General features: G+C 42.9%; 1 protein-coding gene across 4 annotated transcripts in view; it reads right to left on the bottom strand.

Moving 5' to 3' along the window:
* Positions 1 to 1,488: 1,488 nt before the first annotated feature.
* DNMBP (dynamin binding protein) overlaps positions 1,489 to 18,410 on the bottom strand; it is a 91,541-nt gene continuing 74,619 nt past the window's right edge. For all 4 annotated transcript variants that reach the window (XM_019724879.2, XM_074339226.1, XM_019724881.2 and 1 more), the window contains 11 exons: positions 18,053 to 18,200; positions 17,418 to 17,435; positions 16,853 to 17,052; positions 15,261 to 15,391; positions 14,189 to 14,293; positions 11,590 to 11,718; positions 9,106 to 9,438; positions 8,522 to 8,701; positions 7,125 to 7,323; positions 4,497 to 5,044; positions 1,489 to 2,983 (listed from right to left, as the gene is read on the bottom strand). In XM_019724879.2, coding sequence (XP_019580438.2) covers positions 2,798 to 2,983; positions 4,497 to 5,044; positions 7,125 to 7,323; positions 8,522 to 8,701; positions 9,106 to 9,438; positions 11,590 to 11,718; positions 14,189 to 14,293; positions 15,261 to 15,391; positions 16,853 to 17,052; positions 17,418 to 17,435; positions 18,053 to 18,200 — 2,177 coding nt within the window. In that variant the 3' untranslated portion in view covers positions 1,489 to 2,797. The remainder of the gene's footprint in view (positions 2,984 to 4,496; positions 5,045 to 7,124; positions 7,324 to 8,521; positions 8,702 to 9,105; positions 9,439 to 11,589; positions 11,719 to 14,188; positions 14,294 to 15,260; positions 15,392 to 16,852; positions 17,053 to 17,417; positions 17,436 to 18,052; positions 18,201 to 18,410) is intronic.

Below are 18,410 nucleotides of genomic sequence, written 5' to 3'. Positions count from 1 at the left end.
TAGGCGGGGAGCGGGACCAGAGACCCCGCATGACGCCCTGGGTGACAAGCTACTTCCAGACAGGAAAGAAAATTCATGAGAGGAAGTAAGCAGGCTAACTGGATTTGGAAATTTTCTTCAGTAACATTTCCTGTTGTTGTGTCTGAAAACATCTGACACCTTTTCCTTCCTTGGTTTTTGTAACTCCTACTCTTCTGAAAGTTACATTTAAACATTTTGCCTAAACAGATACTCCTCACATTTTAATGACACACTAACCAGCTGCAGACCTGGCTCAGTGGGCCTGGGGTGTGGCCTGTATGTCACCCCCGCCCCCCCAGGTCACGTGATGCTGCTGCTGCTGAAGGCCAGTCTTGAAGCAAGACCCAGCAGACATCCCATGTTTAAAACGATCTTCTTTTCATACACTTGCTCCCATCCCAGTGATCTCCCTTTTTGCCAGTGATTCCATCATTTCTTCAATTTCATATTCTTTACAGGATGCTGCTTTTTTCCATTCTCAAGCAATCTTCTGCCCAGTTAACTTTTCCCCAATAATTAGATTTTCTTGCCTTTGATCTTCCTCCCTCCAAATCATCCTGTTGCCATTTTAGCTTTCCTAAAACAGGCAACCCATGAAGAATCCACAGGAGTTTATTACCAGACTCGTCAACTCTAAATTCCTTGACTTGGACCTCAAGGCTCTCCAATTTATTGTTTACTGTGTGTCAGGCAATGTTCTAGCACTCTCCATGCCCTAACTCATTCAATCTTTACATGAAGTGGATAGTATTCCTATCTATTGTAGATGAGGAAACTGAAGCATGGGTTAGGTAAGTTGCCAAGGTCACAAAGCTCTTAAATGTCTGAAGTCAGACAGTCTGGCTCCATAACAAGGTGTAAAGACTCAGTGAGAGAGCCCGAGGCCCAAGTTTGAAACCAGGATCAAAACCTTGATAAGTCGCAATGTCACTGAACCCCATTTTCCTAGTACATAAAATGAAAGAGTTGACCTATAAGTTTTGTTCCCAGTGTCTACTTCAACCGTGTTTTCTACTCTTTATCAAGAGCAGACTGCTTCACTGTCAGCCACTTCCCACAGCTGCCAGGGCTCCTGCTGTCGCCTCCCTCCCACCCCCAATTTTGCCCAAGCTGCTACCATGTGACCTTGTTCGTCTCTAATGCATCAGTTTTCACATCTGTAATATCAGGAAAATACTTACCTCTTAGGAATTCCAGCTTAGAGAATTCAAGTCTTCTGCTAGGATTTTATAGTATAAAGTGGTTTAAAATAAAAAGGCAATCACCGGCAGCATGGATATCTTTTGAGTATATAGTAATTCCATTGATACTATATTTGACAAATGATTTTTTTACTTGAATTTCTTCAGTTAGCCTCTCCCATCTCCCGGAATTTGGGCATCACTTAATTATCAGGACGGTACCCTCAGGAATTTGAAAGGAAGGTTCAGCCTAAACGTGGAGGGAAATCAAGAAAACATACTCATGGCCCTTAGAAATGCTTTTATTTATAAAATAACTACTTCAATATAAACACCTCTAAATATAAACACTATTCACAAGAGGCTCTCATTGCTGCCTTCTGACAGACAGACACAGGGAGAGTCTTCCGGTGAGGATTAGCAAATCTCCTCCTGAGGCCGGAGAAAGGTCTGACCAGGCACTTTAGTCTCCAGAGTGCCACCCATTACACCATGGAACCTACTGTAATCAGGCACTTTAGAATGTTTGGCTTAAACTGTAGTCTCTGAAGCGTGGAGATTAGAGGTGAAACAGAAAATCCTGATTTCCAAGTCTAGGATAAGCTACTGGGGGCACTGCTTATCCTAATTCAAAGACACATGAGTTATGTTTTCTGCATCTGTGGAGAGTAGTGTGCTCGGATGAAGGAGAAAGGCATCCAGTCTTCCACCAGGCTGGACTGGATTCAGGTCTCTGTAGTGTGACTCCTTTTAATGGAATGGCTGGAGCTCTGATCCTGTTCTCCCAGAAAAACCTACTGGTTTTGGGGTAGCAGGAGAGAGCATCAGGAGAGATTACCATGCACAGATTGTGTAAAGCAGAGGTGACTGTCAGGTGACTACACCTAAAAAGGAAGAGAACCTTTCAGATGAAGGCTGAAGGAAAATAAACACCCTACATGCTTTTCAAAAGGAGAAAGAAAGCAGCTGAATTTTGCATAACCAAACCAATCTGGAAATGAAGTGAAAGAAGAAAAAGATTACAGATGGTAGTGTTTTAAAGACTTTTAGAAAGTGGGGTGGGTGTGTGTGTGTAAACGTGACACTGAAGCTTTGAAATACCAAAATTGGTACCATCCTAACAAACTCTTGCCACAGGCAAAGGCAAAGCCTAAAAGGGCTTCCGGAGAATTCTCGTCACCCAAGTTGGTTTCTGAGCAGGTGATTGTGGACCATGGGACCAGGCCACTCAGTAAGGTACAACCAACGGCAACATCTTCTAATGCTATCACACAGCTTCCAGCATTCAGGGAATACTGGTCTTCTGACTGGAAATTTCTCATTTCCATAGGCTGACCCGGGGACTAGCCTCTCTTCTCAGGGTCACTGAATTATTTTCAAGCCCAGGGTCCATTTCAAATTCTAGAAATTCTAGTGAGCATCAGGGTTGACAACCCAATTGAGGAGAACAGGACTTATCTTGTGCCCACTGTGGCTTGGTTAAGCAATGCGGACAGGGTCTGTGTGTCCAGAGCTGGTGCCCTCTCCATGGACCACCAGAACCCTTCAGCAGAAGGAAGTGAGGGCAGCAAGGTTGAGTGGGAGGCAGAGCAGGTTCAGGTGTACTCAGTTTTGCGAATATAATTGGATGGAACATAGCCTTTCTTCCCATTGACTTCGGCTAACCACCACTCTGTATTTCCCGTAACATCTTTAAATTCTAGGATCTTGAGTCTCTGATTGGCTGACACACTCAGTTCATTTGGGTTCCGTGCCTTGAAGGTATAAATAGCAAAATAGACCTGTGTGAGGGAGAAAAAAATGGGTCAGGCAATGGGAAACTGCTTGGAGCAACAGAACTTCCTGTGGTGACGGGGATGGTCTACATCTGTACCATCCAATATGGGGGCCCCTAGCCACACTGTCCTCAACCATTTATTGAGCATTTGAAATACGGCTAATAAGACAGAGGAACTTAACTTTTAAATTTAATTTTAACTAACTTAAATTTAAATGATATGTTCGTTAGCTACATCAGGCTGGTGGCTACCATAATGGACAGGGCAAATTCAAAGAAAACCAAAATTCCCAGATTTTTACTCTTTCAGAGTTGCCTTAAAGAGTGGAAGAAGTAATGAATCTTCAGTCAATATGGAGGAGGGATGAGATTCAAGGATACCCTTCTATATCCCAAAATAGACATTCTGAATTTCAAAAACTTAAAAAAAAACAAAAAACACACAACTAATCTCAAAGCAAAAACGGATGCTCTCTAGGCGCCAATAACAAAGACACAAGGCAAAGAGAGGGTGGTGGTCAGTGGTCAGAGGGAGAAGCTGTAAGGCCCATGGGGACACGAGGAGGCACATCTGAGGTGTGGGGTTTCAGGACCTGCCCAGGGACAGGAGTTGATGGGGCTAGAATTGAGCTCCTGGCACAAAGCCAGAATCTAACAAAGGGCCATTTTTTCCTTCAATATGTCTAGAAAAACTGTCCACAGGTGGGTCCAGAACTGGGATGTCTGTCCTGGGCTGTGGGTTGTAACAGAACCACCAGAGAGAAACAGCCATGCACTGTGCTCACCTAGCACCAAGGGGAACGCGGTGTAGAAAAGTCTGAGCTGAGAAACAAGTATGAAGTGTGTTGGAATCCAGAGCGTGGCCAAGGCAAACACCGCCACAACCCAGCCATCACGGAGTCGCTCAGCAAGGCAACCCCGCGGGAGATGAGCTCACAGACACATACTATAACACACACGGAAACTCACTGCTGCAAGAGTGAGCAAAGGCAACAGGTGAGGGAGCTGGGGGCTCCCCAGCTGTGAATCCGAAAGTACCTTCAAAGCACGCAGGTTTAAATGTTCAAGTTACAATGGCCATATTCGAATTGCCACGATAACAACAGGCAGTTACAAAAAAGAATAAGAAAAACAGAAACAGAGCCAGAATTTTATTTCTAAGTTCTAAAACTAAAAATGTAGTATTGAATAAAAAACTGAAGAACGGGATAAACCGCAGACTTTATACACTGAGGAAGTAGTGAACTGGGAGAACGGGAGACGTTTTCATCCTAACACCTTGTAAATGCCCCAAATGACACCGCAGCAGGGCTTCAGAAACAGCCTGTGAGGAGTCAGCCATGGCGGGTGCCCAGAAGTTGCTGAGATGCCCGCTCCCACAGCAGTGAGTTCCATGTGTGCTTTCTAACATCTGTCCCTGCGCCCACCCCCAGGCCCTGGGCAAGCCTCTGACTCACTCACTCCTGGACCCACGACACACGGGCCTCCATCCTGCATGGTGAGCAGGGAGCGCGTACCTGGTTGCCTTCTGCCTCGCTGCCCTCTGGCTCCTCGGTTCTGCCTTCCTGAGACTGGGCGGTTCTTGCACATCCTTTTACGAGGTCTTTCCCCTGCCCGTTCCGCCCTGGTATGGCGCAACCAGGCCTTTCTAGATGCCTGGGGTTTCGGGAGCTCCTCAGGGTGGGGGCGGGCTGCTCAATGTCTTGGGCTGCATCTGTGGACTCCCAGGGCCTGGCCTGACCGGTGGAGTGCGGATCTGAAGGGCAGCTGGAAGGACTGCTCTCTGAACTGCCCAAGTTTAAGGAGGCGCTGAGAGCTCCCTGGTCCAGTTCCTTCCATGAAGATGCATCTTGAGGCTGTTTCCGGCAAGGCCCTGAGGTGAAGGACACAGCCATACTGCTGGGGTTGAAGGTCAAGGTGCTGCTACTGTTCTGCCGTGGGAACCTGGGGGATGAAGTGCTGTGCTCTGACTCAGTAGAGGAATGGCTGCCAACAGACACGTCCGAGTGGCTGCGACGCGCATTGTAAGGCCTCAGGAAGGAGCTGTACACAAAACCTTTGGTGACTACGGAAAGGAAAAATAAACATGAAGAGCTTGTTGTGGGAGGGAGTGGGGGGCATCGACAGAGAAGGAAAAGAAACTATGGTTCAAATGCGGGGTCAACAGTGAGAGACACAAAATAAGATGCCCAGTGACAAAACGGATGAGACACGAATCCCAGGATACAATGTGGGTGGGTAGAGAAGAAATGCCATGGCTGCCCGCCAACTCATTCTTGTTACCACTTCATACGGTAACAGATGAGTGAGAAGGAGGCCTTTTGGAAAGTCAAGAGGACAGTGATAAAAAGGACAAGTTGGAGAATGAGCCTCTGAGGACAATTTAAAGGGTATCTAGATCATGGAAACAAAGGCTAAGGGAAGACTTAACTAAGGGTATGTTCGAATACACCAGTGTGGAAAAGAGGGATTTTAAAAGCCATCCTCATCGTGACAGAGCTCCTGCAGACATGCCTCCCTCCCTCCGTCCACAACACTTGAACCTCCACCCCTGGTTTCGGAATGCGGTGGGAGTACTGTAAGAACAGTCTCAAGTGGGAAGCTGTTTATATGCGTTAGCATACACACATAACACACGCACAGCACATGTTCACTTTAATTGCAGAAGATGAGGACAGAAAGGAACCTCAGCTAAAACTTTTAAGCATAAATTAGGAATTGAGATCCCCAATCCACAGGAAAAAATGTTGTAATATTAAGAAGGCAGAGACCCACAGTGTGTAACTTCCACGCAAGCAACAGCCAATCCTGTCTTGATCTTCGATGTGTTTCCTGCACACGTTTATTATATCTACTGAATAATGGCAAGGGGTCTCCTGGGCAGATGACGAGGGGTAGAGGGTCTAACAGCGGATCCTGATACTGTGGGCTTCCTGCCACCACCTTACTTATCAGGGTTGAGTCGATACAAACCCCAAAGATGACGGAGCCTTGTGAACAGCTTGGACCTTTCCAAGGAGCTCACCTGTCCGTGAACCCATCAGTGGCTCTCACCTGCCCATCACCCTGGGAGGCCCCAGCCTTGTCCTTCCTTTTCCAGCTCAATCTCTATTATTTTGGGGAAGCAGAAGTGGGGGAGGAAAAAAATCCACAAATACTTTTAAAGAAACTGAGAAATGTTAAAATTTTCAGTTCTGGGCAATGTGAACTCAGAGGCTTATTATATGGGTCCACAATCCACATCTAAAATGCTTAGGACCAGATGTGTTTTGGAATTTCGATTTCTGGATTTGGGAAAGGTAATCAAGTACATATACTATATATTTCATAATATTCCCAGCAGGGCCTGGCTCAATACCCCATTTTCAAATCCATTAATGTTACTGTAGCAAAATATGTAACTCTTCACACTAAAAGGGGTAAGTAATGATTATAAATAGCTTCACAACTCTGTCTGGGTTTTGCTGCAGAATGAGTTCAGAATCAGGCAGGTTTTGGCAAATGAGCTGTGGGGAAAAAAATAACTTTGATTTTTCAAAGCTTTTCAGATTTTGGAATTGTGGAAAAGGATTATGGATCAATATTATTCTTTGTACTTTTCTTTAAGTTCTGTACCCCTTTCCCAGCCCCCCCCCCCCCAGAAAAAAAGCTGTAAGCTGTTTTGAAAGTCATTCCATAAACAGTCACGAGGTAAAATTGTTTGTTATGGGGGGAAAAAAACTCAAAATGCAAACAAAACCCTCTTTCTTACAGGTTTTAAATTCACACACTGACAAAACACATTTGCAGAACTTGGAAGAAGGCAGCTCATTTTGTGGTTTGCTCAGCATAGGCTGCCAGGGCACAGGACCCATCAGGCAGCACCCACTCCCTGTAAGAGCTGTAAAGCATGGCAAGTCTTGCAAGGTAAGTAATGGAATCTCCTCTGGAATTTGTAAAAAACAAAAACAAAACCAAAGACAGGTTTTGTTTCAGTAATGACTTGGGCATTACACTCTCCAGAGATGGACAGAACTTTCAAGGTTATTTATTCTCTTTAATCAAAGACGCTCCTATTTCTTCCTGGCCCAGACAGGATTCAGGTACGCCCCAAAGCACTTCTTCCTCATTTAGAATTACAGTAATCAGATGTCCAATATTCTTACCTCCGTTGTCAATCAGCCAGCGGTTCTGACTGCCCATGGGATCCTTCTTTTTGATCACACCCACCAGATCACCTTCCAGAAGTGAGACATCCAGGTCTTGGGCAGCATTGAAGTTCCGTTCTGCTTGGAAGAGTTTTTCTGGGGGATACCTTGCCAGAAGGGAGGCCCGGAGTTCTTCTGACTGCAGCATGTAACTTGGCTGAGAAGCAACACAAGAAACAACATCAACAGAAACCTTCCCTGGCCAGTCTAATCCGCATTTAATCCCAACACGTTGTCAGAGTCTCAGAAACGGGAGCAGTGACAGCCAGCTGCTCCCTACTCTCATCAGATGTTTCTGTGCCTGAGTCAGTCTGTGGCTGGGTAAAAATCATGAGCTCTTAGGTCATGTTTTGGTGCCTTGGTAGCTACTAAGAAAATTTAACACACATTTAGTTTTCCTCTCTTATCTTGTGACAAAAAAAAATGTGATTAAAGTACCACCTCAGAGACTCAAAATATCTCGTTACTAGGTCTTCTTATATTTTGCTCTAGGAATCTATAAACAACTGAGACTTTTCTTATAATAAATTTGATTCCCCCATTTAAGGTCATATAAATTACTGTCTATGGGATTATATGGGGCAAAAATATTATAAGCGAAGTCTGCAGTCTTTTAGATTATGACCCGATGTAATTTGGTCCTATGGAGGAACTGAGTTTAAAAATAAATGTAACTCTAGGTAAAAAAACAGTCAGCCATGAACTGTTCAACAGTAAATCAGATAATTACCTTTTCTAATACATGATCAAAAATAGGGAGACCTGGTAGAATTAATAAACCCTTAAGTCAGTTCCATTAATTAAGTGATTAAAATATTAATACTAATACTTCACTAACTTCTTTCATTGGATAGACTAGATCCAAGAATGCTTTTCAGAGGACATTTGGAGGTGCATATCAAGTGTGAGAAAACTATAGGTGGTCACACTGGTAATGCTCAGTAATAATGAGTGAGTGAATGAGTCCATGACAGATGAGAACTCAACAACCTTTATTCTCCAATCATTATAAAATACTTAAACTCCTACTAATTGCTAATCTGTAGAGACAGAGCTGGGTCTATCAACATTAAAAATAATAACAACAATGATACCTCACTTGTACAGTGCTTACTAACTGCCAGGCAATTGCTAAGTGCTTTACATATACTAACTCCTTTAAACCTCATAATAACTCTGAGAGGAAGGCATAATTATTATCTGTGCTTTACAGATGAGGAAACCTAGGCACAGAGGTAAAGGTACTTGCCCAACGACATGGAGTGAGTATTGGGATCTGAACTCCGGCGGTCTAGCCTCCGAGTTCACACTCTTAACCATGAGGCCATATAACCTTTCTCTAGTTCTCTACTCACCAGGCCCAGGAGTGGCTTTCGGGCAGACTGGTGGTCCATGGTTTTCCTCTCAAATGGCCTCTTGGTAGCTGGCAGAGTCTCTGGGAAGAAGGTGAAAACCTGGAGTTGCTGCAGAACTCTGCTGTGCTCTTCATGGAAGATGGCGATAAGGTTTCCCTCTCTGCCGGCAGCTTTCAGTAACTGGAGTCCATGGGAAGAGCAGAGACAGAGGAAAGGAGAGAACACGAATGAGAGATCCCAGGGCTGACAAAGTCTCGTTCAAACCAACCGGAAGCTAAAGTTCAGCTGCAGTTCCCTCTGTGTAAGCTGCCAACGCTGCAGCCTGACGCAAGGGACAAGGCTCTCGGTGGCACTGCCAGCGGGCCAAGTTGGCTCTTCTGGGGGCTGCTCAGGGTGGAAAGAGGGCTGTTTAAAAGCCACAGGTTTCATGGCACTGTCAAGAATTCCAATCCTGACGGCCTGACCTAATGACATAGTTAAATCTACCTAGTTTGAATAATGTCTCAAACAAGCCTACTGTGCATTTCCAGAAAAACACCAGGAGAACTCCAGAGATGACGTCTCCACGGGGGGAAGGGACTCACTGAGAGCAGCGGCTTCAGCTGCTCCAGGGCCTGGCGCACGAAGTCACAGTGGGCCTCGGCATAGCCGTGGACGCAGTTGGTGAAGAGGCCCTGGGCGAGCTGCTGGAACTTGGGCAGCTCGTCCAGCAGCTGGGCGTTCAGCGCCTCGTAGTTGTTCCGGGCCGACTGCAGCTCCTCCAGCGTCTTCTTGTCCTTTAGCTTCTCCGCCCGTTCTGTACAGTTACAGAAGTCCAGCAGCTTGTCGAAGCGCTTCTGTACCAGCTTGTGGGGCCCTGTAAACATGCTCAGTAACTGATTTAGGGGAGAGATGACAAGCCGCTCCGTCCTCTCCTTCTGCAGGGACGAGAAAGGCATGTTGCTCAATTGGTCAGCATCCCACAGCTATTCTCTAAAATACTCTTCAGGTTGATTTTGTTATATCTTGTACCACCTGCTTTGCTCCTGGTGCATGAGCTACACCCATGCAGATCCAGCGGTATCCTGCTTATCCAGCACCAAATGTGTGTACATACTCCATGAAACTTCTCAATTTACAACTCTTTCCCCCAATAATTTGCACACACCAGAGTCTGCAGATGTGCTAATCCCTCCTTAGCTCCATAGTTGCTAACTAATGCTAAACTGCACACATTAATGTGCTTTTGCATTATAACCCAGATGTGACACTCTGCTTGGTATCGCTTATTATGTGTACATGTCCATATAGCTTGAATTTAACTTAAGGTTTAGTTATTACCTAAATCTGGGATAGAGAAACTTTAATATACCCATAATACTTTTTCTGATAATAACTACTATAATATCTCTTTTCATTTTTCAAAGGACTTTTTAAATTCCTTCTAGTGGAACAGACACTGAGGGCAGGGTTTTGACACATACAAAACATCAAAAGGTACTAAGTACGTTATTTTTAATAAGATGCTACTAGTTAGAACACCTGTAAGTACCCCAAGTGTGTATGTATTCTGCAGCTTCAAGCCATCCAGACATCTCCAAGACACTATTAACCCCCACCCATTTCTTTCTACTTGGGACTAAATAAATACCATATACAGTTGACCCTTGGAGAATGCAGGGGTTCGGGGCACCGACCCCTGCACAGTCAAAAATCCTTGTATAACTTATGACTCCCCAAAAACTTAACTATTAAAAGCCTACTGTTGACCAGAAGCCTTACCAATAACATAAACAGTCAATTAACACGTTTTGTATATTATTATTATCATCTGTATTCTTATAATAAAGTAAGCTAAAGAAAATGTTATTAAGAAAATCGTAAGGGAAATACATTTATAGTATTTATTGAAAAAAACACCCATGAATAAGTAGACCCACGCAGTTCAAACCTGTGTTGTTCAAGGGTCAACTGTATATCTATTTAGAATTTCCCAAGCAATTTGACCTTTAGTACTTTCTTTGTAATTTGTGCCATCTTAAAGAGCTATTTGTTAACTGCTTAACTATTCCTAAATATTCCTTTTTAAGTTATTATTTTCCTGTAGTTGTGTTCTTTTGATCAGAGTTATCAGTAGTGATGCCAGATTAAATTTCTTAGTTTTTCTTTGTCCCTGAAGTTAGTCTGATCACAAGCTATAAGAAATCTGGGGGCCGGCCGGGTGGCTCAGGCGGTTAGAGCTCCATGCTCCTAACTCCGAAGGCTGCCAGTTCGATTCCCACATGGGCCAGTGGGCTCTCAACCACAAGGTTGCTGGTTCAATTCCTCGAGTCCACAAGGTATGGTGGGCTGTGCCCCCTGCAACTAGCAACTAGCAACGGCAACTGGACCTGGAGCTGAGCTGCGCCCTCCACAACTAAGATTGAAAGGAAAACAACTTGACTTGGAAAAAAAGTCCTGGAAGTATACACTGTTCCTCAATAAAGTCCTGTTCCCCTTCCCCAATAAAATCTTTAAAAAAAAAAGAAATCTGGTGGCTGGCCTGGTGGCTCAGGTGGTTGGAGCGTCGTGCTCCTAACACTGAGGTCGTCAGTTGGATTCCCACATGGGCCAATGAGCTGCGCCCTCTACAGCTAAGATTGTGAACAACGGCTCTCCCTCGAGCTGGGCTACTGTAAGCAGCCAGAGGTTGGCATGAGGGGCTGGCAGCTGCTGTGAGTGGCTGACTGGAGACCGACCCCCTCAGCAGGGGGGAGCACAAGGCTCATAATACCAGCTTGGGCCAGAGAGCTGTGTCCTACACAACTAGACTGAGAAACAATGACCTGGACTGCAGTGGGGGGCGGGAGTAAAAAATAAAAAATAAAAAAAGAAATCTGTGTGAATACATACAGGTCCTACCTGTCCTTTTAACAAATTGCAAGTCATGTTCTGAATATAAAAGGCTGATCCAAACGTCCTAGAGGATCGCCAGGACTCCTGATGCGCGGAGTCTGTCTTTGTAGAATTAACTTTTCTATGAGCTGGATGTTAGAGAGAACTCCCGGAAGAGGGCCAACCGCGAAAAGCAGGTGACGACAGAAACTTACAAAATTTGTGAAGAGCTGATCACTGACGTAGCGATGCACCTTCTCAAACTGCTCCAAGTCTTTGTGTCCCTTCTCCATGCACACATCCCACATGCTCACGGCAGCCACCACTTTCACACATGCCGATTCCTGGAGCCAGTTAGAAACAAACACAAATAACATCAAACAGAACTTGCAAGCCTTCATCATTCATCCCAGATAGCAGTCTGGGACAAAAGGGGCCCACAATTAAAAATTTTCTCTCTGTTGTAGCATTTTAGCTTTGAAACACGCATACTCTCATAAATTGTGATTCATGCGGCACAGGGAAAAGACTAAGACTTTTAGTTATGGAAGAACTGGTGAAGGCTTTTTCATTTTCTGTCAGTGACAAAACTCTTCAACATTTTCTCCCTTAATCTCCACTGTCAGCAGTTAGAGCCAAATTGATTTGCCTATCAAATGGCTGTCAATGTTAACATATGTCCCACCTCAACAGGTTATCACCCATTGCTTTGGAGATGAGCCTTTTAAGAGTTGGGGGCTCCGGTGTGTATTTACTACACATTTAAAAAACATGGGAAGAGAATAGCCCAAAGGGGGATACCAAGTAGAGGAACTGTAGGGGGAAAGCCTCAGACAAGGGAATGTACTTGGTAGTTGTCCCAATACTGTTTTGTCAAATCTTACTTGAAACCAATGTGCTCCTAGTTTTATAAATCCTAATTTTTACCTAGTTACATTTTAAAAACATGAAAGGAAAGAGTTTGATATTTAAAGGAAATGTACGGGGCATTTCAAATCAGTGGGGATTACTCAATAAATGATGATTGAATAACCAGTTAAAAAACAAAAAACCGAAGTTGGATCCCCACCTCAAACTTCTCATAGACTAAAGTAAATTCCAGCTAAATCAGTACCTTAAACATTTTAAAAGTTAAATGACAAAAGTTCTAAAACATTGGAGATATATTTTTTTATTACTTTGGAACAGGAAAGGCCTTTTTAAGAATGGCACAGAACTAAGAAGGCATAAAAGTCTAATTAGGCTACACACAAAAAAACTTTTCTACATGGAGAAAGCACTTTAAGAAAACTAAAAAATCAACAAACTGGGGGTAAATGTTTGTAAACCATCATCTCAAAGGGCTAATTTCTCCAATATATACAGAGGTTCTACAAGTCAATAAGGAAAAGATTAACAAATCAATAAATAAGTGCCCCAAAATATAAACAAATCACAGATAAAGAAATACAATAACCTAAAACATGAAAATACTCTCAATTTAAAGAAATGTACATTTAAACTATATTGAAATAGCATGCTTTCACTTATCTTCACTTGGCAGAAAAAGATAAAACATTTTGATTTTGATAACAGTGTGTGTTAGCAAGGGATGGGGAAACCGTTTCATATACTAATATATATTTCACACATACATTAACAATATCTATCAAAATTTACACTGTCATATGTGATTTGGCTCAGAAAATCTTGTACTCTGGCTATTAGATATACTCTTATAGATCAGCAAATTATGCATCTACAAAGATATTCCAATGCCAAAGTTTCTCATCTTTTGCAACTACAAACAATTTAAATGATTATCAATAAGAGACTAGTTAAATATACTATGGCACGTCCATACAATTAAATATTATGCAGTTATTAAAAAAAAAAGCAAAGCAGCTCTATGTGTATATGTATGGACTGACTTCCAAAATGATGCCATTAAGTGCAAAACCCAAGATGCTCAATAGTGTGTAACACACACACACACCTGTGATAGGAGAGAAGAACCTGATAAATGGTCCTGCTGCCACAGAAGATGACCAGGAGACAGGGGGAAGAGGAATAATTAGTTTTACTTTTTCCTTCTCCCTTTGGTATCTTTTGAATTTTGTACCTTTTTAGTTACAAAAATGATTTTTTTTTTTTTTTAAGAAAGCAAAGGATTTCTCATAAAGAAAATTACCTGTTTCATAGGATGAGATTTTCATGTGTGAGGGACAGGGGTATATTGTATATGTATATAAACACCATTCTATTAACTCAACAGAGAAATTGGATATGAATAGAAAGGATTCTAGTCCTGGTTCTGACTTCGTGGAGGAAATAGTGCCCGGGGACAAGGCAAGGATGCCCTGGGCCTGATCTCATCAACTCCAGTGACCCAGACCCTGTCATGGTTCTAACTTGAGAGGCCTTCTGTATAGCAACTAAGTTGGAAATGAACCTTATTATTAGAAAGCACACCTCCACAGGAACCATTCTCTTACTATTCTATCTTCAAAATGATTTTGACAAAAACTGTGACAAGTACTTCTTATACAATTGGAGATAGGAGACAGTAAAGAAGGTGGTGGGAGGAAAAGGTGATGAAGATTGAAAGAGAGGGAGGAAAGAACTAGACCACCTTAAAATTCACACAATAGTGCTGAGCTTCTAAATGTTATTTAACACTTAAATAACCTACAGGAATCCCAATAAAAAGTAAGTCATGGCATAATGGCCATCTGAGTCGATTACTCAACATTCATTCAACAATCTGCTGGACGAACAGGAAATGGACCAAATTACACCGTATGTGATTCTAACTAGAGCGATGTCTTCACTCACCCGGATATGCTGGAGGTAGAGAGACAGGTCTCGGATAAAAGATTTGATCAGTCTTTCTTGCATCCGGAAGTTCTTTTCTGTTTCTTCAAATACTTCATCTTTTATCTGTTCAAAATAAACAAGTGCTGTTAACAGATTTGGACTCTCCCTCAATCTACCTTACTGGCAAAAGTATTATTCTTAAAAACATCTTGTGTTTACATTTTAAACGTTTGATGTTTCCCTGAATCATACTGAATTGAATTTAAACACCTCTATGTGGTTTTGAACGATTTCCCAAATACTTAAGGCCCCCTGACCTTCATACCCCACCTCCGGGCTCCTGATGGAAATCCTCTGCTCTAGCCAGGCTGTTCTCACTGTTCTGGCACCTGCCGTGTTTGTTGACCTGGTGCTTCTGCCCATGTTGTTGCTTCTCTTTCCCCCATGCCAAACCTGTCGCCTTCCTTTAAGATTAAATCTCTTGCCAATAGGCTCAGGCTCACTGAGCTCCTGCTTTCTTAAGAACTACAGCACGTAGAGAACAAACTGCAACTTAGCAACTGATTATCTCTAGCTTGCCTTTTCCACTACTGGCACCACGTACATGTGGCACAGTGAGTGAAGTCTGGAGACTTCGGATCTACTCAGCACTGTCGATAAACTGTTTTTCAGATCTTTTAATCCCTCAGACTTTATAGTTCCTTGTGTGTAACAAACGGTGTTGAACTTAGGTGATCTCTTAAATCCCCCCCAGCTTAATAGGTCTACAATCTTAGCTTTGTCTCCCTAAATAGATTATAAGCTTTTTATGGGTGCCTAAAACCACAATAATTATTATATATTTTTATATAATACTATAAAGGCCAATCTGGCCTCCTGATTTGCCTGTGTACACACTGTACGCAGCTGACCAAGGCACAGATGGAGGGTTGGGTGGTGGATTCACATAAATAGTAGTTGCAGGATCCTGTCACCAGCCAGCAAACACCAGGGGAGGTACTAAGAGGGAGTCATGCCAGTGCCCGTTGGCACCATGGAGCCCTGACAAGCTGCCAACGACGTGCTGAACCTTCAGTTGCAGGAAGCTCACCTGTGGAGCAAAGCCAGTGAGGTGCTTCAGGTGACTGCTAACGCGGTTGGACTTCTTGATGATGGAGTGGATGTTCAGTTTGGAAATCTTCTCCATGAGACTATCTTCATCGCCCTTCCGGTACTTGAGGACTAGGGAGTGCGTCAAATCGGTGAATTACGAAAGCACTTTCCTGGGCGTAGACAGACTACACTACGAGCTGTAAAGCGATACTAACGACCCAAACTAGAGTTACTGCTTGTTTTCAATGAACTTATAACTGAGTAGAGACAAATGATTAATCCAAATCACCATTTATGGACAGACAGAACACTCAACAGCAGAGAGAGACGGCGTAGACTGCAGAAGATTAGAGCGAGACAAGGAAAGGTAGCAGAGGCGTAAGGAAAAGAGCCTAAGATTTGGAGTCAAGGAAACCTCTGAGTGCAATACCTGGGTCTATCATTTCATCAAAATTGGCCTTAAAAGAGTCACTTAACTTCTCTGAGCCTCACTTTCCTCTCCAGTAAAATGGAGAAAGTGATAGTACTTGCCTTAGAAAACTATCTTAACTGGTCTGATGTGCAAATGAGATATTTATATCTAATCGTCTCACACAGTAAAATGCTATCCAGGAGTTATGTAACCACTGTGTCATACATTAGGCACAATCAGCAGAAAAGACTGGCGTTAACAGCAAGGGGAAGGTGGCAGCAAAAAGGCACACTTTATTGTTGTGGAAGATAAAGATAGCATTACATCAGGAGATATGAACCAAGACAAAGGGCAAGATGGCCAGAAGGCTTTCACAGCCAGTCAACATGATGGCATGGATGGCATGAGTGAAGTAGAAGGCAGAGCAAACAGTTTTAGGTAAAGTGGGGAGAAAGGTGGAGAGACAGGCAAAGAGGTTCTACTGTATTATAGATTCTTTGAGGATACCAATAATACATCAGTTTAACATGGTCACCATGCTATACTCATCAAGTGTTCAAATTAGAGTCTCGACAAGAGATTTGATGAAAGAAAAAAGAAATGGTTCAGTTCGTACTACATCACAAAGAGTGGGTGGTTTGGTAACTGACTGTCCAGTGTTGGGAGGGGATGGGAGAGTCTCAGACCAGAGAGGCAGCTCACTGGGTGTAGGCAGGGATATTGGGACCCAGAGATGTGGGCACGTTGGGGTTTTCTGAAAGAAGACCAAAAGTCCTAACTTAAGTGGAGGCAGTAAAGTATGCAACCGGATGTGCAGTGCAAACAAATGTAGGCATGGATTGGAAAGGTTGCCTTCAATGAGTTGAGAAGGCAACCACCCGTGCCGGAAGGAACTCTGCATCACCCATTCATCGTCTGATCAGTCTTCATCTCTTGAGAAACACTCTGTCTGCGATAAGCTTTCTCAGAGATGTCTGTTTCTAATATTCCACGATCGTGCTTTCATTATTACTGCTCTCTTTTTTTCATATCACATTTCCCCCAAATCCTACTACCATTTCTTCATCACAGCCCTCTGACCCACCATCTGCCTTGTCCATCTCTGATGAAATAATTCTTTTGAGAAAGAGAACGTTCCCCAGCACATACTTCCTTTGCAGCAAGTATGCTTTTCTTACCCAGGTCCTTTCGACGTTTATATTCATTAATGTTCACGTTGATTTCCTTGACTGCCAGGACTGCGTTGGTCAAAGGCACTTTGTCTGGGTGGGATTCTGGGGTGGAATTGAGCAATTCCATTAGCAGCAGTGGGTAACGCATTACTCTTTGCACTGGTTTGATGAGGAAGGAGCCCAGGTTAATATAGTTTGTGCATCCCCTACAAGAGAAGGGAAAACAGAGACTTTCGTTCACTGTCAATACTGCAGGGCCTACAGAGAGTAACTGTTATTCCTAAATACAGCTCTGTTTGTCCATCCTACTCTCCAATTTCATTCATTCGTATTTACTGGGCACCTAATAAATACCACGTACCGTTTTAGGTGCTGGGGACTTAGCAGTGACTGTAACAAGTCCCTGCTCTGGTGGGAGGAGGCTAGCAATAAACATGTGTCTTATTAACTGTCATTTGGTGGTAAGTGGAATGGAGAAAACTATAGCAAGGTAAATCTATGTCTAGGTTTCTGTCTATAAAGGAAGAAATGAAAGAAATGAGCTTGTGTATTAAGTGGCAAGGGAACTTACCATTCGTTGTACAGGCTCCTATAGGGCAGTGAGCATGAAAAGAAGAGAGAGGTGATTTAGAGATAATGCTGATTCTGATTTTCACATTCTTCTCAGAATATCTACTAGTTCAACTAATGCCTATTAGCTGGGCAGACAAAAATCACATGGGTTAATAGGGAAATTATGATTGTCTATGGTGGCAAATCTAGTCTATTAAAAAAAGTTAGTAAGCCTCTAACTTCATTTTGATCTACTTAGACATATACATAGTATATCATCCTTAAGACCAAGAGATTCTCACCTGATGGTCAAGAATAACTAAATTTGCTCTTCTTACCTAGACTCTTGTTTATTTGGATCAAACTACCTTCCTGGCTGCTTCTTACCCAAAAATACTCACATTATACTTTGTATGTTTAGATAAAAGTGACTTAATGGATAAAAGTACAAGCAGGAAGCCCATTAAGATTTCCATGGTATATAATGGGAAAAGGGCAGGTGACCTAACCGGACCTATATAATACTGTATCATTTATGTTTAAAATAAGATAGATGGATAGATATCATAAGAAGTCTAGACATACACATGGGACTGACTTCCAAAAGGCAGACCTAAAGAGCTACGATGGAGGTGAAATGCTCAAAACTCCTACTTAAGATCTGCCAAGGAGTCCTGAAGATGCTTCTGGATCTTCTCATCTTTCTCATAGATTTCCAGCAGCGAGATGGCCTCATCATGATTCTGGCAGTAAACCTTGTATGTTCCCTCAAGCTCATCCCGGTGATCAAGAAACACAGGTCCTTTGAAACATACACAGACATACAGTGTTTTATAGTAACTCTCTTCTCAGTATCCTAAGTGTAAAGTATATAACCAAACTTTTATATCAGTTAAATCCTATCATAAGAAATAACAGTAGGACTATCCCTTAAATAAGAAATTTCTATGTAATGGCTTAAAATTGTACTTATTTAAAGCAAAATTTAAGAAAACCATGCCATCCATGTTAT

The sequence above is a fragment of the Rhinolophus sinicus genome, linkage group LG07 (assembly GCF_036562045.2).
Source record: "Rhinolophus sinicus isolate RSC01 linkage group LG07, ASM3656204v1, whole genome shotgun sequence".
Lineage (NCBI taxonomy): Eukaryota > Metazoa > Chordata > Mammalia > Chiroptera > Rhinolophidae > Rhinolophus > Rhinolophus sinicus.
The sequence above is the reverse complement of the archived record's forward strand: the minus strand, read 5'-3'. Positions and strand labels throughout refer to the sequence as shown.